Below are 25,652 nucleotides of genomic sequence, written 5' to 3'. Positions count from 1 at the left end.
TAAAGAGACGGCACAGACTGAATATGGCGAGATATAAAACATGGTATAAACAGACGGCACAGACTGAATATGGCGGGATATAAAACATTGTATAAACAGACGGCACAGACTGAATATGGCGAGATATAAAACATGGTATAAACAGACGGCACAGACTGAATATGGCGGGATATAAAACATTGTATAAACAGACGGCACAGACTGAATATGGCGGGATATAAAACATGGTATAAACAGACGGCACAGACTGAATATGGCGGGATATAAAACATGGTATAAACAGACGGCACAGACTGAATATGGCGGGATATAAAACATGGTATAAACAGACGGCACAGACTGAATATGGCGGGATATAAAACATGGTATAAACAGACGGCACAGACTGAATATGCCGGGATATAAAACATGGTATAAACAGACGGCACAGACTGAATATGGCGGGATGTAAAACATGGTATAAACAGACGGCACAGACTGAATATGGCGGGATATAAAACATGGTATAAACAGACGGCACAGACTGAATATGGCGGGATATAAAACATGGTATAAACAGACGGCACAGACTGAATATGGCGGGATATAAAACATTGTATAAACAGACGGCACAGACTGAATATGGCGGGATATAAAACATTGTATAAACAGACGGCACAGACTGAATATGGCGGGATATAAAACATGGTATAAACAGACGGCACAGACTGAATATGGCTGGATATAAAACATGGTATAAACAGACAGCACAGACTGAATCTGGGGAGATATAAAACATGGTATAAACAGACGGCACAGACTGAATATGGCGGGATATAAAACATGGTATAAACAGACGGCACAGACTGAATATGGCGGGATATAAAACATGGTATAAACAGATGGCACAGACTGAATATGGCGAGATATAAAACATGGTATAAACAGACGGCACAGACTGAATATGGGGAGATATAAAACATGGTATAAACAGACGGCACAGACTGAATATGGGGAGATATAAAACATGGTATAAACAGACGGCACAGACTGAATATGGGGAGATATAAAACATGGTATAAACAGACGGCACAGACTGAATATGGCGAGATATAAAACATGGTATAAACAGACGGCACAGACTGAATATGGCGGGATATAAAACATGGTATAAACAGACGGCACAGACTGAATATGGGGAGATATAAAACATGGTATAAACAGACGGCACAGACTGAATATGGGGAGATATAAAACATTGTATAAACAGACGGCACAGACTGAATATGGCGGGATATAAAACATGGTATAAACAGACGGCACAGACTGAATATGGCGGGATATAAAACATGGTATAAACAGACGGCACAGACTGAATATGGGGAGATATAAAACATGGTATAAACAGACGGCACAGACTGAATATAGCGGGATATAAAACATGGTATAAACAGACGGCACAGACTGAATATGGGGAGATATAAAACATGGTATAAACAGACGGCACAGACTGAATATGGCGCGATATAAAACATGGTATAAACAGACGGCACAGACTGAATATGGCGGGATATAAAACATGGTATAAACAGACGGCACAGACTGAATATGGCGGGATATAAAACATGGTATAAACAGACGGCACAGACTGAATATGGCGGGATATAAAACATGGTATAAACAGACGGCACAGACTGAATATGGCGGGATATAAAACATGGTATAAACAGACGGCATAGACTGAATATGGGGAGATATAAAACATGGTATAAACAGGCGGCACAGACTGAATATGGGGAGATATAAAACATGGTATAAACAGACGGCACAGACTGAATATGGCGGGATATAAAACATGGTATAAACAGGCGGCACAGACTGAATATGGGGAGATATAAAACATGGTATAAACAGACGGCACAGACTGAATATGGGGAGATATAAAACATGGTATAAACAGACGGCACAGACTGAATATGGCCGGATATAAAACATGGTATAAACAGGCGGCACAGACTGAATATGGGGAGATATAAAACATGGTATAAACAGGCGGCACAGACTGAATATGGGGAGATATAAAACATGGTATAAACAGACGGCACAGACTGAATATGGCGGGATATAAAACATGGTATAAACAGACGGCACAGACTGAATATGGCGGGATATAAAACATGGTATAAACAGGCGGCACAGACTGAATATGGGGAGATATAAAACATGGTATAAACAGGCGGCACAGACTGAATATGGGGAGATATAAAACATGGTATAAACAGACGGCACAGACTGAATATGGCGGGATATAAAACATGGTATAAACAGACGGCACAGACTGAATATGGCGGGATATAAAACATGGTATAAACAGACGGCACAGACTGAATATGGCGGGATATAAAACATGGTATAAACAGACGGCACAGACTGAATATGGCGGGATATAAAACATGGTATAAACAGACGGCACAGACTGAATATGGGGAGATATAAAACATGGTATAAACAGACGGCACAGACTGAATATGGGGAGATATAAAACATGGTATAAACAGACGGCACAGACTGAATATGGCGGGATATAAAACATGGTATAAACAGACGGCACAGACTGAATATGGGGAGATATAAAACATGGTATAAACAGACGGCACAGACTGAATATGGCTGGATATAAAACATGGTATAAACAGGCGGCACAGACTGAATATGGCCGGATATAAAACATGGTATAAACAGACGGCACAGACTGAATATGGGGAGATATAAAACATGGTATAAACAGACGGCACAGACTGAATATGGCGAGATATAAAACATGGTATAAACAGACGGCACAGACTGAATATGGGGAGATATAAAACATGGTATAAACAGACGGCACAGACTGAATATGGCGGGATATAAAACATGGTATAAACAGACGGCACAGACTGAATATGGCTGGATATAAAACATGGTATAAACAGACGGCACAGACTGAATATGGGGAGATATAAAACATGGTATAAACAGACGGCACAGACTGAATATGGCGAGATATAAAACATGGTATAAACAGACGGCACAGACTGAATATGGGGAGATATAAAACATGGTATAAACAGACGGCACAGACTGAATATGGGGAGATATAAAACATGGTATAAACAGGCGGCACAGACTGAATATGGGGAGATATAAAACATTGTATAAACAGACGGCACAGACTGAATATGGCGAGATATAAAACATGGTATAAACAGACGGCACAGACTGAATATGGCGGGATATAAAACATGGTATAAACAGGCGGCAAAGACTGAATATGGGGAGATATAAAACATGGTATAAACAGGCGGCACAGACTGAATATGGGGAGATATAAAACATGGTATAAACAGACAGCACAGACTGAATATGGCGGGATATAAAACATGGTATAAACAGACGGCACAGACTGAATATGGCGGGATATAAAACATGGTATAAACAGACGGCACAGACTGAATATGGCGGGATATAAAACATGGTATAAACAGACGGCACAGACTGAATATGGGGAGATATAAAACATGGTATAAACAGACGGCACAGACTGAATATGGCGAGATATAAAACATGGTATAAACAGACGGCACAGACTGAATATGGCTGGATATAAAACATGGTATAAACAGACGGCACAGACTGAATATGGCGGGATATAAAACATGGTATAAACAGACGGCACAGACTGAATATAGCGGGATATAAAACATGGTATAAACAGACGGCACAGACTGAATATGGCGGGATATAAAACATGGTATAAACAGACGGCACAGACTGAATATGGCGGGATATAAAACATGGTATAAACAGGCGGCACAGACTGAATATGGGGAGATATAAAACATGGTATAAACAGACGGCACAGACTGAATATGGCAGGATATAAAACATGGTATAAACAGACGGCACAGACTGAATATGGCGGGATATAAAACATGGTATAAAGAGACGGCACAGACTGAATATGGGGAGATATAAAACATGGTATAAACAGACGGCACAGACTGAATATGGCGGGATATAAAACATGGTATAAACAGACGGCACAGACTGAATATGGCGGGATATAAAACATGGTATAAACAGACGGCACAGACTGAATATGGCGGGATATAAAACATGGTATAAACAGACGGCACAGACTGAATATGGCTGGATATAAAACATGGTATAAACAGACGGCACAGACTGAATATGGCGAGATATAAAACATGGTATAAACAGGCGGCACAGACTGAATATGGCGAGATATAAAACATGGTATAAACAGACGGCACAGACTGAATATGGCGAGATATAAAACATGGTATAAACAGGCGGCACAGACTGAATATGGCGGGATATAAAACATGGTATAAACAGACGGCACAGACTGAATATGGCTGGATATAAAACATGGTATAAACAGACGGCACAGACTGAATATGGGGAGATATAAAACATGGTATAAACAGACGGCACAGACTGAATATGGCGAGATATAAAACATGGTATACACAGACGGCACAGACTGAATATGGGGAGATATAAAACATGGTATAAACAGACGGCACAGACTGAATATGGCGGGATATAAAACATGGTATAAACAGACGGCACAGACTGAATATGGCCGGATATAAAACATGGTATAAACAGACGGCACAGACTGAATATGGGGGGATATAAAACATGGTATAAACAGACGGCACAGACTGAATATGGCGGGATATAAAACATGGTATAAACAGACGGCACAGACTGAATATGGCGGTATATAAAACATGGTATAAACAGACGGCACAGACTGAATATGGCGGGATATAAAACATGGTATAAAGAGACGGCACAGACTGAATATGGCGGGATATAAAACATGGTATAAAGAGACGGCACAGACTGAATATGGCGAGATATAAAACATGGTATAAACAGGCGGCACAGACTGAATATGGCGGGATATAAAACATGGAATAAACAGACGGCACAGACTGAATATGGCGGGATATAAAACATGGTATAAACAGACGGCACAGACTGAATATGGGGAGATATAAAACATGGTATAAACAGACGGCACAGACTGAATATGGCCGGATATAAAACATGGTATAAAGAGACGGCACAGACTGAATATGGGGAGATATAAAACATGGTATAAACAGACGGCACAGACTGAATATGGCGGGATATAAAACATGGTATAAACAGACGGCACAGACTGAATATGGGGAGATATAAAACATGGTATAAACAGACGGCACAGACTGAATATGGCGGGATATAAAACATGGTATAAACAGACGGCACAGACTGAATATGGCGGGATATAAAACATGGTATAAACAGACGGCACAGACTGAATATGGCGGGATATAAAACATGGTATAAACAGACGGCACAGACTGAATATGGCGGGATATAAAACATGGTATAAACAGACGGCACAGACTGAATATGGGGAGATATAAAACATGGTATAAACAGACGGCACAGACTGAATATGGGGAGATATAAAACATGGTATAAACAGACGGCACAGACTGAATATGGGGAGATATAAAACATGGTATAAACAGACGGCACAGACTGAATATGGCGGGATATAAAACATGGTATAAACAGACGGCACAGACTGAATATGGCGGGATATAAAACATGGTATAAACAGACGGCACAGACTGAATATGGCGGGATATAAAACATGGTATAAACAGACGGCACAGACTGAATATGGCGGGATATAAAACATGGTATAAAGAGACGGCACAGACTGAATATGGCGGGATATAAAACATGGTATAAACAGACGGCACAGACTGAATATGGCGGGATATAAAACATGGTATAAAGAGACGGCACAGACTGAATATGGCGAGATATAAAACATGGTATAAACAGGCGGCACAGACTGAATATGGCGGGATATAAAACATGGAATAAACAGACGGCACAGACTGAATATGGGGAGATATAAAACATGGTATAAACAGACGGCACTGACTGAATATGGCGAGATATAAAACATGGTATAAACAGACGGCACAGACTGAATATGGCGAGATATAAAACATGGTATAAACAGACGGCACAGACTGAATATGGGGAGATATAAAACATGGTATAAACAGACGGCACAGACTGAATATGGGGAGATATAAAACATGGTATAAACAGACGGCACAGACTGAATATGGGGAGATATAAAACATGGTATAAACAGGCGGCACAGACTGAATATGGGGAGATATAAAACATGGTATAAACAGACAGCACAGACTGAATATGGCGGGATATAAAACATGGTATAAAGAGACGGCACAGACTGAATATAGCGGGATATAAAACATGGTATAAACAGACGGCACAGACTGAATATGGCGGGATATAAAACATGGTATAAACAGACGGCACAGACTGAATATGGCGAGATATAAAACATGGTATAAACAGACGGCACAGACTGAATATGGCGAGATATAAAACATGGTATAAACAGACGGCACAGACTGAATATGGGGAGATATAAAACATGGTATAAACAGACGGCACAGACTGAATATGGGGAGATAAAACATGGTATAAACAGACGGCACAGACTGAATATGGGGAGATATAAAACATGGTATAAACAGGCGGCACAGACTGAATATGGGGAGATATAAAACATGGTATAAACAGACGGCACAGACTGAATATGGGGAGATATAAAACATGGTATAAACAGACGGCACAGACTGAATATGGCGAGATATAAAACATGGTATAAACAGACGGCACTGACTGAATATGGGGAGATATAAAACATGGTATAAACAGACGGCACAGACTGAATATGGCGAGATATAAAACATGGTATAAACAGACGGCACAGACTGAATATGGCCGGATATAAAACATGGTATAAACAGACGGCACAGACTGAATATGGCGGGATATAAAACATGGTATAAACAGACGGCACAGACTGAATATGGCGGTATATAAAACATGGTATAAACAGACGGCACAGACTGAATATGGCGGGATATAAAACATGGTATAAACAGACGGCACAGACTGAATATGGCGGGATATAAAACATGGTATAAACAGGCGGCACAGACTGAATATGGCGGGATATAAAACATGGTATAAAGAGACGGCACAGACTGAATATGGCGGGATATAAAACATGGTATAAAGAGACGGCACAGACTGAATATGGCGAGATATAAAACATGGTATAAACAGGCGGCACAGACTGAATATGGCGGGATATAAAACATGGAATAAACAGACGGCACAGACTGAATATGGCGGGATATAAAACATGGTATAAACAGACGGCACAGACTGAATATGGGGAGATATAAAACATGGTATAAACAGACGGCACAGACTGAATATGGCCGGATATAAAACATGGTATAAAGAGACGGCACAGACTGAATATGGTGGGATATAAAACATGGTATAAACAGACGGCACAGACTGAATATGGGGAGATATAAAACATGGTATAAACAGACGGCACAGACTGAATATGGCGGGATATAAAACATGGTATAAACAGACGGCACAGACTGAATATGGGGAGATATAAAACATGGTATAAACAGACGGCACAGACTGAATATGGCGGGATATAAAACATGGTATAAACAGACGGCACAGACTGAATATGGCGGGATATAAAACATGGTATAAACAGACGGCACAGACTGAATATGGCGGGATATAAAACATGGTATAAACAGACGGCACAGACTGAATATGGCGGGATATAAAACATGGTATAAACAGACGGCACAGACTGAATATGGGGAGATATAAAACATGGTATAAACAGACGGCACAGACTGAATATGGGGAGATATAAAACATGGTATAAACAGACGGCACAGACTGAATATGGCGGGATATAAAACATGGTATAAACAGACGGCACAGACTGAATATAGCGGGATATAAAACATGGTATAAACAGGCGGCACAGACTGAATATGGCGGGATATAAAACATGGTATAAACAGACGGCACAGACTGAATATGGCGGGATATAAAACATGGTATAAAGAGACGGCACAGACTGAATATGGCGGGATATAAAACATGGTATAAACAGACGGCACAGACTGAATATGGCGGGATATAAAACATGGTATAAACAGACGGCACAGACTGAATATGGCGGGATATAAAACATGGAATAAACAGACGGCACAGACTGAATATGGGGAGATATAAAACATGGTATAAACAGACGGCACTGACTGAATATGGCGAGATATAAAACATGGTATAAACAGACGGCACAGACTGAATATGGCGAGATATAAAACATGGTATAAACAGACGGCACAGACTGAATATGGGGAGATATAAAACATGGTATAAACAGACGGCACAGACTGAATATGGGGAGATATAAAACATGGTATAAACAGACGGCACAGACTGAATATGGGGAGATATAAAACATGGTATAAACAGACGGCACAGACTGAATATGGCGGGATATAAAACATGGTATAAACAGACGGCACAGACTGAATATGGCGAGATATAAAACATGGTATAAACAGACGGCACAGACTGAATATGGCGAGATATAAAACATGGTATAAACAGACGGCACAGACTGAATATGGCGGGATATAAAACATGGTATAAACAGACGGCACAGACTGAATATGGCGGGATATAAAACATGGTATAAACAGACGGCACAGACTGAATATGGGGAGATATAAAACATGGTATAAACAGACGGCACAGACTGAATATGGGGAGATATAAAACATGGTATAAACAGACGGCACAGACTGAATATGGCGAGATATAAAACATGGTATAAACAGACGGCACAGACTGAATATAGCGGGATATAAAACATGGTATAAACAGGCGGCACAGACTGAATATGGCGGGATATAAAACATGGTATAAACAGACGGCACAGACTGAATATGGCGGGATATAAAACATGGTATAAAGAGACGGCACAGACTGAATATGGCGGGATATAAAACATGGTATAAACAGACGGCACAGACTGAATATGGCGGGATATAAAACATGGTATAAACAGACGGCACAGACTGAATATGGCGGGATATAAAACATGGAATAAACAGACGGCACAGACTGAATATGGGGAGATATAAAACATGGTATAAACAGACGGCACTGACTGAATATGGCGAGATATAAAACATGGTATAAACAGACGGCACAGACTGAATATGGCGAGATATAAAACATGGTATAAACAGACGGCACAGACTGAATATGGGGAGATATAAAACATGGTATAAACAGACGGCACAGACTGAATATGGGGAGATATAAAACATGGTATAAACAGACGGCACAGACTGAATATGGCGGGATATAAAACATGGTATAAACAGACGGCACATACTGAATATGGCGGGATATAAAACATGGTATAAACAGACGGCACAGACTGAATATGGCGGGATATAAAACATGGTATAAACAGACGGCACAGACTGAATATGGCGGGATATAAAACATGGTATAAACAGACGGCACAGACTGAATATGGCGAGATATAAAACATGGTATAAACAGACGGCACAGACTGAATATGGCGAGATATAAAACATGGTATAAACAGACGGCACAGACTGAATATGGCCGGATATAAAACATGGTATAAACAGACAGCACAGACTGAATATGGCGGGATATAAAACATGGTATAAACAGACGGCACAGACTGAATATGGCGGGATATAAAACATGGTATAAACAGACGACACAGACTGAATATGGGGAGATATAAAACATGGTATAAACAGACGGCACAGACTGAATATGGCGGGATATAAAACATGGTATAAACAGACGGCACAGACTGAATATGGCGAGATATAAAACATGGTATAAACAGACGGCACAGACTGAATATGGCGAGATATAAAACATGGTATAAACAGACGGCACAGACTGAATATGGGGAGATATAAAACATGGTATAAACAGACGGCACAGACTGAATATGGGGAGATAAAACATGGTATAAACAGACGGCACAGACTGAATATGGGGAGATATAAAACATGGTATAAACAGGCGGCACAGACTGAATATGGCCGGATATAAAACATGGTATAAACAGACGGCACAGACTGAATATGGGGGGATATAAAACATGGTATAAACAGACGGCACAGACTGAATATGGGGAGATATAAAACATGGTATAAACAGACGGCACAGACTGAATATGGGGAGATATAAAACATGGTATAAACAGGCGGCACAGACTGAATATGGCGGGATATAAAACATGGTATAAACAGACGGCACAGACTGAATATGGCGGGATATAAAACATGGTATAAACAGACGGCACAGACTGAATATGGCCGGATATAAAACATGGTATAAACAGACGGCACAGACTGAATATGGCGAGATATAAAACATGGTATAAACAGACGGCACAGACTGAATATGGGGAGATATAAAACATGGTATAAACAGACGGCACAGACTGAATATGGGGAGATATAAAACATGGTATAAACAGACGGCACAGACTGAATATGGGGAGATATAAAACATGGTATAAACAGGCGGCACAGACTGAATATGGCCGGATATAAAACATGGTATAAACAGACGGCACAGACTGAATATGGCGGGATATAAAACATGGTATAAACAGACGGCACAGACTGAATATGGCGAGATATAAAACATGGTATAAACAGACGGCACAGACTGAATATGGCGGGATATAAAACATGGTATAAACAGACGGCACAGACTGAATATGGCGGGATATAAAACATGGTATAAACAGACGACACAGACTGAATATGGGGAGATATAAAACATGGTATAAACAGACGGCACAGACTGAATATGGCGGGATATAAAACATGGTATAAACAGATGGCACAGACTGAATATGGGGAGATATAAAACATGGTATAAACAGACGGCACAGACTGAATATGGCGGGATATAAAACATGGTATAAACAGACGGCACAGACTGAATATGGCGAGATATAAAACATGGTATAAACAGACAGCATAGACTGAATATGGCGGGATATAAAACATGGTATAAACAGACGGCACAGACTGAATATGGCGGGATATAAAACATGGTATAAACAGACGGCACAGACTGAATATGGCCGGATATAAAACATGGTATAAACAGACGGCACAGACTGAATATGGCTGGATATAAAACATGGTATAAACAGACAGCACAGACTGAATATGGCGAGATATAAAACATGGTATAAACAGACGGCACAGACTGAATATGGCGGGATATAAAACATGGTATAAACAGACGGCACAGACTGAATATGGCGGGATATAAAACATGGTATAAACAGACGACACAGACTGAATATGGGGAGATATAAAACATGGTATAAACAGACGACACAGACTGAATATGGCGGGATATAAAACATGGTATAAACAGACGGCACAGACTGAATATGGCGGGATATAAAACATGGTATAAACAGACGGCACAGACTGAATATGGCGGGATATAAAACATGGTATAAACAGACGGCACAGACTGAATATGGCGGGATATAAAACATGGTATAAACAGGCGGCACAGACTGAATATGGCGGGATATAAAACATGGTATAAAGAGACGGCACAGACTGAATATGGCGGGATATAAAACATGGTATAAACAGAAGGCACAGACTGAATATGGGGAGATATAAAACATGGTATAAACAGACGGCACAGACTGAATATGGCGGGATATAAAACATGGTATAAACAGGCGGCACAGACTGAATATGGCGGGATATAAAACATGGTATAAAGAGACGGCACAGACTGAATATGGCGGGATATAAAACATGGTATAAACAGAAGGCACAGACTGAATATGGGGAGATATAAAACATGGTATTAACAGACGGCACAGACTGAATATGGGGAGATATAAAACATGGTATAAACAGACGGCACAGACTGAATATGGCGGGATATAAAACATGGTATAAACAGGCGGCACAGACTGAATATGGCGGGATATAAAACATGGTATAAAGAGACGGCACAGACTGAATATGGCGGGATATAAAACATGGTATTAACAGACGGCACAGACTGAATATGGCGAGATATAAAACATGGTATAAACAGACGGCACAGACTGAATATGGCGGGATATAAAACATGGTATAAACAGACGGCACAGACTGAATATGGCGGGAAATAAAACATGGTATAAACAGACGCACAGACTGAATATGGGGAGATATAAAACATGGTATAAACAGACGGCACAGACTGAATATGGCAGGATATAAAACATGGTATAAACAGACGGCACAGACTGAATATGGCGGGATATAAAACATGGTATAAACAGACGGCACAGACTGAATATGGCGGGATATAAAACATGGTATAAACAGACGGCACAGACTGAATATGGGGAGATATAAAACATGGTATAAACAGACGGCACAGACTGAATATGGCGAGATATAAAACATGGTATAAACAGACGGCACAGAATGAATATGGCGGGATATAAAACATGGTATAAACAGACGGCACAGACTGAATATGGGGAGATATAAAACATGGTATAAACAGACGGCACATACTGAATATGGCCGGATATAAAACATGGTATAAACAGACGGCACAGACTGAATATGGGGAGATATAAAACATGGTATAAACAGACGGCACAGACTGAATATGGCGAGATATAAAACATGGTATAAACAGACGGCACAGACTGAATATGGCGGGATATAAAACATGGTATAAACAGACGGCACAGACTGAATATGGCCGGATATAAAACATGGTATAAACAGACGGCACAGACTGAATATGGCGAGATATAAAACATGGTATAAACAGACGGCACAGACTGAATATGGCGAGATATAAAACATGGTATAAACAGACGGCACAGACTGAATATGGCCGGATATAAAACATGGTATAAACAGACGGCACAGACTGAATATGGGGAGATATAAAACATGGTATAAACAGACGGCACAGACTGAATATGGCGGGATATAAAACATGGTATAAACAGACGGCACAGACTGAATATGGCCGGATATAAAACATGGTATAAACAGACGGCACAGACTGAATATGGCGGGATATAAAACATGGTATAAACAGACGGCACAGACTGAATATGGCGGATATAAAACATGGTATAAACAGACGGCACAGACTGAATATGGCCGGATATAAAACATGGTATAAACAGACGGCACAGACTGAATATGGGGAGATATAAAACATGGTATAAACAGACGGCACAGACTGAATATAGCCGGATATAAAACATGGTATAAACAGACGGCACAGACTGAATATGGTGGGATATAAAACATGGTATAAACAGACGGCACAGACTGAATATGGCGAGATATAAAACATGGTATAAACAGACGGCACAGACTGAATATGGCGGGATATAAAACATGGTATAAACAGACGGCACAGACTGAATATGGCGGGATATAAAACATGGTATAAACAGGCGGCACAGACTGAATATGGCGGGATATAAAACATGGTATAAAGAGACGGCACAGACTGAATATGGCGGGATATAAAACATGGTATAAACAGAAGGCACAGACTGAATATGGGGAGATATAAAACATGGTATTAACAGACGGCACAGACTGAATATGGGGAGATATAAAACATGGTATAAACAGACGGCACAGACTGAATATGGCGGGATATAAAACATGGTATAAACAGGCGGCACAGACTGAATATGGCGGGATATAAAACATGGTATAAAGAGACGGCACAGACTGAATATGGCGGGATATAAAACATGGTATTAACAGACGGCACAGACTGAATATGGCGAGATATAAAACATGGTATAAACAGACGGCACAGACTGAATATGGCGGGATATAAAACATGGTATAAACAGACGGCACAGACTGAATATGGCGGGAAATAAAACATGGTATAAACAGACGCACAGACTGAATATGGGGAGATATAAAACATGGTATAAACAGACGGCACAGACTGAATATGGCAGGATATAAAACATGGTATAAACAGACGGCACAGACTGAATATGGCGGGATATAAAACATGGTATAAACAGACGGCACAGACTGAATATGGCCGGATATAAAACATGGTATAAACAGACGGCACAGACTGAATATGGCGGGATATAAAACATGGTATAAACAGACGGCACAGACTGAATATGGCGGATATAAAACATGGTATAAACAGACGGCACAGACTGAATATGGCCGGATATAAAACATGGTATAAACAGACGGCACAGACTGAATATGGGGAGATATAAAACATGGTATAAACAGACGGCACAGACTGAATATAGCCGGATATAAAACATGGTATAAACAGACGGCACAGACTGAATATGGTGGGATATAAAACATGGTATAAACAGACGGCACAGACTGAATATGGCGAGATATAAAACATGGTATAAACAGACGGCACAGACTGAATATGGCGGGATATAAAACATGGTATAAACAGACGGCACAGACTGAATATGGCGGGATATAAAACATGGTATAAACAGGCGGCACAGACTGAATATGGCGGGATATAAAACATGGTATAAAGAGACGGCACAGACTGAATATGGCGGGATATAAAACATGGTATAAACAGAAGGCACAGACTGAATATGGGGAGATATAAAACATGGTATTAACAGACGGCACAGACTGAATATGGGGAGATATAAAACATGGTATAAACAGACGGCACAGACTGAATATGGCGGGATATAAAACATGGTATAAACAGGCGGCACAGACTGAATATGGCGGGATATAAAACATGGTATAAAGAGACGGCACAGACTGAATATGGCGGGATATAAAACATGGTATTAACAGACGGCACAGACTGAATATGGCGAGATATAAAACATGGTATAAACAGACGGCACAGACTGAATATGGCGGGATATAAAACATGGTATAAACAGACGGCACAGACTGAATATGGCGGGAAATAAAACATGGTATAAACAGACGCACAGACTGAATATGGGGAGATATAAAACATGGTATAAACAGACGGCACAGACTGAATATGGCAGGATATAAAACATGGTATAAACAGACGGCACAGACTGAATATGGCGGGATATAAAACATGGTATAAACAGACGGCACAGACTGAATATGGCGGGATATAAAACATGGTATAAACAGACGGCACAGACTGAATATGGGGAGATATAAAACATGGTATAAACAGACGGCACAGACTGAATATGGGGAGATATAAAACATGGTATAAACAGACGGCACAGACTGAATATGGCGAGATATAAAACATGGTATAAACAGACGGCACAGAATGAATATGGCGGGATATAAAACATGGTATAAACAGACGGCACAGACTGAATATGGGGAGATATAAAACATGGTATAAACAGACGGCACATACTGAATATGGCCGGATATAAAACATGGTATAAACAGACGGCACAGACTGAATATGGGGAGATATAAAACATGGTATAAACAGACGGCACAGACTGAATATGGCGAGATATAAAACATGGTATAAACAGACGGCACAGACTGAATATGGCGGGATATAAAACATGGTATAAACAGACGGCACAGACTGAATATGGCCGGATATAAAACATGGTATAAACAGACGGCACAGACTGAATATGGCGAGATATAAAACATGGTATAAACAGACGGCACAGACTGAATATGGCGAGATATAAAACATGGTATAAACAGACGGCACAGACTGAATATGGCCGGATATAAAACATGGTATAAACAGACGGCACAGACTGAATATGGCGGGATATAAAACATGGTATAAACAGACGGCACAGACTGAATATGGCGGGATATAAAACATGGTATAAACAGACGGCACAGACTGAATATGGCCGGATATAAAACATGGTATAAACAGACGGCACAGACTGAATATGGCGGGATATAAAACATGGTATAAACAGACGGCACAGACTGAATATGGCGGATATAAAACATGGTATAAACAGACGGCACAGACTGAATATGGCCGGATATAAAACATGGTATAAACAGACGGCACAGACTGAATATGGGGAGATATAAAACATGGTATAAACAGACGGCACAGACTGAATATAGCCGGATATAAAACATGGTATAAACAGACGGCACAGACTGAATATGGCGGATATAAAACATGGTATAAACAGACGGCACAGACTGAATATGGCGAGATATAAAACATGGTATAAACAGACGGCACAGACTGAATATGGCGAGATATAAAACATGGTATAAACAGACGGCACAGACTGAATATGGCCGGATATAAAACATGGTATAAACAGACGGCACAGACTGAATATGGCGGGATATAAAACATGGTATAAACAGACGGCACAGACTGAATATGGCGGGATATAAAACATGGTATAAACAGACGGCACAGACTGAATATGGCCGGATATAAAACATGGTATAAACAGACGGCACAGACTGAATATGGCGGGATATAAAACATGGTATAAACAGACGGCACAGACTGAATATGGCGGATATAAAACATGGTATAAACAGACGGCACAGACTGAATATGGCCGGATATAAAACATGGTATAAACAGACGGCACAGACTGAATATGGGGAGATATAAAACATGGTATAAACAGACGGCACAGACTGAATATAGCCGGATATAAAACATGGTATAAACAGACGGCACAGACTGAATATGGTGGGATATAAAACATGGTATAAACAGACGGCACAGACTGAATATGGCGAGATATAAAACATGGTATAAACAGACGGCACAGACTGAATATGGCGGGATATAAAACATGGTATAAACAGACGGCACAGACTGAATATGGCGGGATATAAAACATGGTATAAACAGGCGGCACAGACTGAATATGGCGGGATATAAAACATGGTATAAAGAGACGGCACAGACTGAATATGGCGGGATATAAAACATGGTATAAACAGAAGGCACAGACTGAATATGGGGAGATATAAAACATGGTATTAACAGACGGCACAGACTGAATATGGGGAGATATAAAACATGGTATAAACAGACGGCACAGACTGAATATGGCGGGATATAAAACATGGTATAAACAGGCGGCACAGACTGAATATGGCGGGATATAAAACATGGTATAAAGAGACGGCACAGACTGAATATGGCGGGATATAAAACATGGTATTAACAGACGGCACAGACTGAATATGGCGAGATATAAAACATGGTATAAACAGACGGCACAGACTGAATATGGCGGGATATAAAACATGGTATAAACAGACGGCACAGACTGAATATGGCGGGAAATAAAACATGGTATAAACAGACGCACAGACTGAATATGGGGAGATATAAAACATGGTATAAACAGACGGCACAGACTGAATATGGCAGGATATAAAACATGGTATAAACAGACGGCACAGACTGAATATGGCGGGATATAAAACATGGTATAAACAGACGGCACAGACTGAATATGGCGGGATATAAAACATGGTATAAACAGACGGCACAGACTGAATATGGGGAGATATAAAACATGGTATAAACAGACGGCACAGACTGAATATGGGGAGATATAAAACATGGTATAAACAGACGGCACAGACTGAATATGGCGAGATATAAAACATGGTATAAACAGACGGCACAGAATGAATATGGCGGGATATAAAACATGGTATAAACAGACGGCACAGACTGAATATGGGGAGATATAAAACATGGTATAAACAGACGGCACATACTGAATATGGCCGGATATAAAACATGGTATAAACAGACGGCACAGACTGAATATGGGGAGATATAAAACATGGTATAAACAGACGGCACAGACTGAATATGGCGAGATATAAAACATGGTATAAACAGACGGCACAGACTGAATATGGCGGGATATAAAACATGGTATAAACAGACGGCACAGACTGAATATGGCCGGATATAAAACATGGTATAAACAGACGGCACAGACTGAATATGGCGAGATATAAAACATGGTATAAACAGACGGCACAGACTGAATATGGCGAGATATAAAACATGGTATAAACAGACGGCACAGACTGAATATGGCCGGATATAAAACATGGTATAAACAGACGGCACAGACTGAATATGGCGGGATATAAAACATGGTATAAACAGACGGCACAGACTGAATATGGCGGGATATAAAACATGGTATAAACAGACGGCACAGACTGAATATGGCCGGATATAAAACATGGTATAAACAGACGGCACAGACTGAATATGGCGGGATATAAAACATGGTATAAACAGACGGCACAGACTGAATATGGCGGATATAAAACATGGTATAAACAGACGGCACAGACTGAATATGGCCGGATATAAAACATGGTATAAACAGACGGCACAGACTGAATATGGGGAGATATAAAACATGGTATAAACAGACGGCACAGACTGAATATAGCCGGATATAAAACATGGTATAAACAGACGGCACAGACTGAATATGGTGGGATATAAAACATGGTATAAACAGACGGCACAGACTGAATATGGCGAGATATAAAACATGGTATAAACAGACGGCACAGACTGAATATGGCGGGATATAAAACATGGTATAAACAGACGGCACAGACTGAATATGGCGGGATATAAAACATGGTATAAAAAGGCGGCACAGACTGAATATGGCGGGATATAAAACATGGTATAAACAGACGGCACAGACTGAATATGGTGGGATATAAAACATGGTATAAACAGACGGCACAGACTGAATATGGCGGGATATAAAACATGGTATAAACAGACGGCACAGACTGAATATGGCGGGATATAAAACATGGTATAAACAGACGGCACAGACTGAATATGGCGGGATATAAAACATGGTATAAACAGACGGCACAGACTGAATATGGCGGGATATAAAACATGGTATAAACAGACGGCACTGACTGAATATGCCGAGATATAAAACATGGTATAAAGAGACGGCACAGACTGAATATGGCGGGATATAAAACATGGTATAAACAGGCGGCACAGACTGAATATGGTGGGATATAAAACATGGTATAAACAGACGGCACAGACTGAATATGGCGGGATATAAAACATGGTATAAACAGACGGCACAGACTGAATATGGTGGGATATAAAACATGGTATAAACAGACGGCACAGACTGAATATGGCGGGATATAAAACATGGTATAAACAGGCGGCACAGACTGAATATGGTGGGATATAAAACATGGTATAAACAGACGGCACAGACTGAATATGGCGGGATATAAAACATGGTATAAACAGACGGCACAGACTGAATATGGCGGGATATAAAACATGGTATAAACAGACGGCACAGACTGAATATGGGGAGATATAAAACATGGTATAAACAGACGGCACAGACTGAATATGGCTGGATATAAAACATGGTATAAACAGGCGGCACAGACTGAATATGGTGGGATATAAAACATGGTATAAACAGGCGGCACAGACTGAATATGGTGGGATATAAAACATGGTATAAACAGACGGCACAGACTGAATATGGCGGGATATAAAACATGGTATAAACAGGCGGCACAGACTGAATATGGTGGGATATAAAACATGGTATAAACAGACGGCACAGACTGAATATGGCGGGATATAAAACATGGTATAAACAGACGGCACAGACTGAATATGGTGGGATATAAAACATGGTATAAACAGACGGCACAGACTGAATATGGCGGGATATAAAACATGGTATAAACAGACGGCACAGACTGAATATGGGGAGATATAAAACATGGTATAAACAGACGGCACAGACTGAATATGGGGAGATATAAAACATGGTATAAAGAGACGGCACAGACTGAATGTGGCGGGATATAAAACATGGTATAAACAGACGGCACAGACTGAATATGGCGGGATATAAAACATTGTATAAACAGACGGCACAGACTGAATATGGCGGGATATAAAACATGGTATAAACAGACGGCACAGACTGAATATGGCGGGATATAAAACATGGTATAAACAGACGGCACAGACTGAATATGGCCGGATATAAAACATGGTATAAAGAGACGGCACAGACTGAATGTGGCGGGATATAAAACATGGTATAAACAGACGGCACAGACTGAATATGGCCGGATATAAAACATGGTATAAACAGACGGCACAGACTGAATATGGCGAGATATAAAACATGGTATAAACAGACGGCACAGACTGAATATGGCGAGATATAAAACATGGTATAAACAGACGGCACAGACTGAATATGGCCGGATATAAAACATGGTATAAACAGACGGCACAGACTGAATATGGCGGGATATAAAACATGGTATAAACAGACGGCACAGACTGAATATGGCTGGATATAAAACATGGTATAAACAGACGGCACAGACTGAATATGGGGAGATATAAAACATGGTATAAACAGACGGCACAGACTGAATATGGCGGGATATAAAACATGGTATAAACAGACGGCACAGACTGAATATGGCCGGATATAAAACATGGTATAAACAGACGGCACAGACTGAATATGGCGGGATATAAAACATGGTATAAACAGACGGCACAGACTGAATATGGCGGATATAAAACATGGTATAAACAGACGGCACAGACTGAATATGGCCGGATATAAAACATGGTATAAACAGACGGCACAGACTGAATATGGGGAGATATAAAACATGGTATAAACAGACGGCACAGACTGAATATAGCCGGATATAAAACATGGTATAAACAGACGGCACAGACTGAATATGGCCGGATATAAAACATGGTATAAACAGACGGCACAGACTGAATATGGTGGGATATAAAACATGGTATAAACAGACGGCACAGACTGAATATGGCGAGATATAAAACATGGTATAAACAGACGGCACAGACTGAATATGGCGGGATATAAAACATGGTATAAACAGACGGCACAGACTGAATATGGCGGGATATAAAACATGGTATAAACAGGCGGCACAGACTGAATATGGCGGGATATAAAACATGGTATAAACAGACGGCACAGACTGAATATGGTGGGATATAAAACATGGTATAAACAGACGGCACAGACTGAATATGGCGGGATATAAAACATGGTATAAACAGACGGCACAGACTGAATATGGCGGGATATAAAACATGGTATAAACAGACGGCACAGACTGAATATGGCGGGATATAAAACATGGTATAAACAGACGGCACAGACTGAATATGGCGGGATATAAAACATGGTATAAACAGGCGGCACAGACTGAATATAGCGGGATATAAAACATGGTATAAACAGACGGCACAGACTGAATATGGGGAGATATAAAACATGGTATAAACAGACGGCACTGACTGAATATGGCGAGATATAAAACAAGGTATAAAGAGACGGCACAGACTGAATATGGCGGGATATAAAACATGGTATAAACAGGCGGCACAGACTGAATATGGTGGGATATAAAACATGGTATAAACAGACGGCACAGACTGAATATGGCGGGATATAAAACATGGTATAAACAGACGGCACAGACTGAATATGGTGGGATATAAAACATGGTATAAACAGGCGGCACAGACTGAATATAGCGGGATATAAAACATGGTATAAACAGACGGCACAGACTGAATATGGCTGGATATAAAACATGGTATAAACAGACGGCACAGACTGAATATAGCGGGATATAAAACATGGTATAAAGAGACGGCACAGACTGAATGTGGCGGGATATAAAACATGGTATAAACAGACGGCACAGACTGAATATGGCGGGATATAAAACATTGTATAAACAGACGGCACAGACTGAATATGGCGGGATATAAAACATGGTATAAACAGACGGCACAGACTGAATATGGCGGGATATAAAACATGGTATAAACAGACGGCACAGACTGAATATGGCGGGATATAAAACATGGTATAAACAGACGGCACAGACTGAATATGGCCGGATATAAAACATGGTATAAAGAGACGGCACAGACTGAATGTGGCGGGATATAAAACATGGTATAAACAGACGGCACAGACTGAATATGGCGAGATATAAAACATGGTATAAACAGACGGCACAGACTGAATATGGTGGGATATAAAACATGGTATAAACAGACGGCACAGACTGAATATGGCCGGATATAAAACATGGTATAAACAGACGGCACAGACTGAATATGGGGAGATATAAAACATGGTATAAACAGACGGCACAGACTGAATATGGCCGTATATAAAACATGGTATAAACAGACGGCACAGACTGAATATGGCGGGATATAAAACATGGTATAAACAGACGGCACAGACTGAATATGGTGGGATATAAAACAGGAAGATGTGATTATTAGTCTGTTGGCTGTCACGGGCCATGATGGACACCTAAATAATATAAGAACATTTTGGGTTTAACAACAGATAGTACTGCAGGCAAGAAGATGAGAAATGTGCTGGTTATTTATTTTGTGACCCAGATGACTCACATGACTCACATTCGACAATTCAAGAAATAATATATTTTTTTATCTCCTCCCAGCAATGTGCTCCCCTCCTTGTGGTCATGGAGGAACCTGCATGCGACATAACATGTGCCAGTGTCCAACTGGATGGGCTGGTCCCGGCTGTCAGACAGGTAGGTTTTCTATCTATATAACACTCACCTGGGAGGGCAGAACCTGCCTGCCAGACAGAGCTTTTCTATCTATATAGGGACCTACCTGGGAGGGCAGAACCTGGCTGTCAGACAGAACTTTTTGAGATAAACCCAAAGTCACACCCTGGAGCCTGGATATTATAATAGATTAATGTATTGCCAGGTTCCCAGAGGGAATAGAATAGAATGGATATTATCATGGATGGAACATACTTGTGTATTAGGGAGGATAGGTATTGCCAGGTTCCCAGAGGGAATAGAATGGCTGCTCATTTTACAAATGCCCAATTTAGTAGACATGCAAGTTATTCACTAAAGTGAGAATTCAAAATGATCTGACGGTCAATTTGAAATGTAAGGTCAAAATAACCGATCTGGAAACATTCTCGAAGTCTGTGATACATTGACTTTGGTTACTGTGACTTTACATTTTTGAAATCAATGTGTGTTGAAATCACAGATTTCGATAACGGTGACATTGACGGGCTTCTCATTTTAGCTGTAATTTCTATACATTGATCCACAGGATTATGTTTCTATTTACCATTTTCTCCCCAAATGTCCATGTCATTCTCACCTTCACTGAGAGTGCATCTCATATGATGTAATGACTTTGGTTTTTCTCTTTAGCGGTGTGTGAGCTGCCCTGTGCCAATGGGGGGCGTTGTGTTGCTCCTGACACGTGTGAGTGCCCGTTCGGATACAGCGGAGGACAGTGTTTGATTCGTAAGTCTCTTTCAATCTCAGACCTTTATCAGTATTAACCACACTCTCACAAACTGGGTTTTTGGTGTAGGATGACTATCAATCGTCACAGGGCTATTTCAAGATTCATTATCAATCTAGCCCTCAGTAGTTGTTAGGATGGTAGAAGTAATCTGATGCCATTCCTTGGTAACGGGGCAAACCATTTTACAACAGTTTGCATTGTTATCCGGGTCCCCATCGGGAGCCAGAGCTTCTCTGTAGGCAGGTTTATCACAGAGGCAGGAAGTTGATCTTGCCATTGATCACTCGCAGTCAATGAATCACAGCGATGCACACACAGACTCAAGGCACCATGATGACCAGTGATTTAATGGTCATGGTGCATGGAGTCTGTCATGAAGTGGTCATGGTGTTTGGAGTAACCGTTTAATAAGCAGGAGAGACAAATAATATTTCAGTACAGTTTGCGGGGAGGGAGCACCAATTATAAGATGAACTAAAATTCATTTAACTGTTGTGAGAATTTTGAGAGATTTTTGAGAGTGAGTGTACTGTATAAGTGTTTATGCATTAAAATATTACTGTTGTGCATCAGCAGCATATCTCCAGCAGGACCTGAGAAAAGTTCATCTTGGATGCAGTAATTGCGAGAAATCTTCCCACAATTTATCAACACAACATTTTAAATCAAAGCTGAGTTTTTGAACCCAAGGGACCCAAAACTGAAATCTAGACTGTAGCTCTCACTTTCTAAGCAGTGCCTAATATGTGGTACTTATAGTCCAGCTTCCAGCTGCTGTCATTAATACAGCAGCTGAGGGTGGGGTGGAGGGGGGGATCACCCCGAGCAGCACTTTTTTGGGCCCCTGTGTATTATGTGAAATGTGCTGCCCGGGCTGGGACATTTTTTCCGTTGGGCTGCAGTATCAATGCTGGCAATGCCTTGAGGTAATCAGGGGCCCGTGGACTTTAAATAATGCACTGCACTCCCTGTCACTTTGGGAGTTCCCCCATGGCCTACAGGCAGTAAGTGAGTTCAGGTCACTTCCTCCCAGCAAACTGGGTGCCACATGGGGAGGAAAGGAGGAGGAAAGAAGGAAGAGAGGGACTAAGGAAGCCTGGAGTCTCAGACTCCCATCAGCCTCGGTCAGCCAGCTCTCACTGGACGCCAGGGAAGCCACCCTTCTGTGCCCAAAAAGTAAGGAAACAGGAAGGTGGTAAAATATGTGGGCGCTCGCCTTAGAGTGCACCGGCCGAGGGGCACAATATCTAAGTGACTGGCTGGAGGGGAGGGCACATCAGGCAGATCATGTGACATATAAATATATATGTGTATGTATTTTGAATACTATAGTAATTAAAGTAAATGTCTATTATCCCTAGCTGTCTGCTCTCCGTCCTGTCTGAATGGAGGAAAATGCATTGATGTCAATAAGTGTGTGTGCCCCAGTGGGTGGATGGGTGCCCGATGCCAGATCGGTAAGAACCAATGGACTGTAGCTTGCATTGTTACCTGCGTCTGTGTTCTCACGCTGTTTATTTTTCCAGAACCGGTACGCTGTGAGAAGAAATGTGAAAATGGGGGGAAATGCATCGGGTACAACACCTGCCGCTGCCCACCTGGGTTCCTGGGGACACAGTGTGAGACTGGTGAGATAATTTGGGAAGCAAAAAGGGGGAACCATTGAATATAAACTGGACTCTTCTTTACTGCTTTATAAAACCCCAAACCAGCTAACAATGAATAGGAGCAGGGAACAAAAACAGTCTCAGAACACGCCTGGCACCATAACCACTGCTGCCCGTCTGAGGCCCGTTCCTTTAATGAAATCATGGCTCAATCTATTCTCCTTTCCTCTAGCGGTGATTGAACCTTGTGTCCCCCCATGTCAGCATGGGGCCACATGCCAGCAGTTTAACAAATGTGCCTGCGCAGAAGGCACTGCCGGACATAGATGTGAAAAACTGTGAGTAATGGCAAGGATTATGGGATACCAGTATAGGAAGCTGTGAGCAATGGCGGTATGAGTGTGAAGGATTATGGGATACTAGTATAGAAAGCCTTGAGTAATGGCGGCATGAGTGTGAAGGATTATGGGATGTCTGTATAGGAAGCTGTGAGCAATGGTGGTATGAGTGTGAAGGATTATGGGATGTCTGTATAGGAAGCTGTGAGCAATGGCGGTATGAGTGTGA

The 25,652-nt window shown here is 40.9% G+C and overlaps 1 protein-coding gene across 1 annotated transcript in view; it reads left to right on the top strand.

Annotated features, from left to right (window-relative positions):
* LOC134608271 (neurogenic locus Notch protein-like) overlaps window positions 1-25,652 on the top strand; it is a 90,453-nt gene that overhangs the window by 58,565 nt on the left and 6,236 nt on the right. The window contains exons 16-20 of the mRNA XM_063450966.1: window positions 22,632-22,727; window positions 23,379-23,474; window positions 24,840-24,935; window positions 25,005-25,106; window positions 25,318-25,423. Coding sequence (XP_063307036.1) covers window positions 22,632-22,727; window positions 23,379-23,474; window positions 24,840-24,935; window positions 25,005-25,106; window positions 25,318-25,423 — 496 coding nt within the window. The remainder of the gene's footprint in view (window positions 1-22,631; window positions 22,728-23,378; window positions 23,475-24,839; window positions 24,936-25,004; window positions 25,107-25,317; window positions 25,424-25,652) is intronic.

The sequence above is a fragment of the Pelobates fuscus genome, chromosome 4 (assembly GCF_036172605.1).
Source record: "Pelobates fuscus isolate aPelFus1 chromosome 4, aPelFus1.pri, whole genome shotgun sequence".
Classification (NCBI taxonomy): domain Eukaryota; kingdom Metazoa; phylum Chordata; class Amphibia; order Anura; family Pelobatidae; genus Pelobates; species Pelobates fuscus.
Note: the sequence above shows the minus strand (reverse complement) of the source record. Positions and strands in the feature narration are given on the sequence as shown.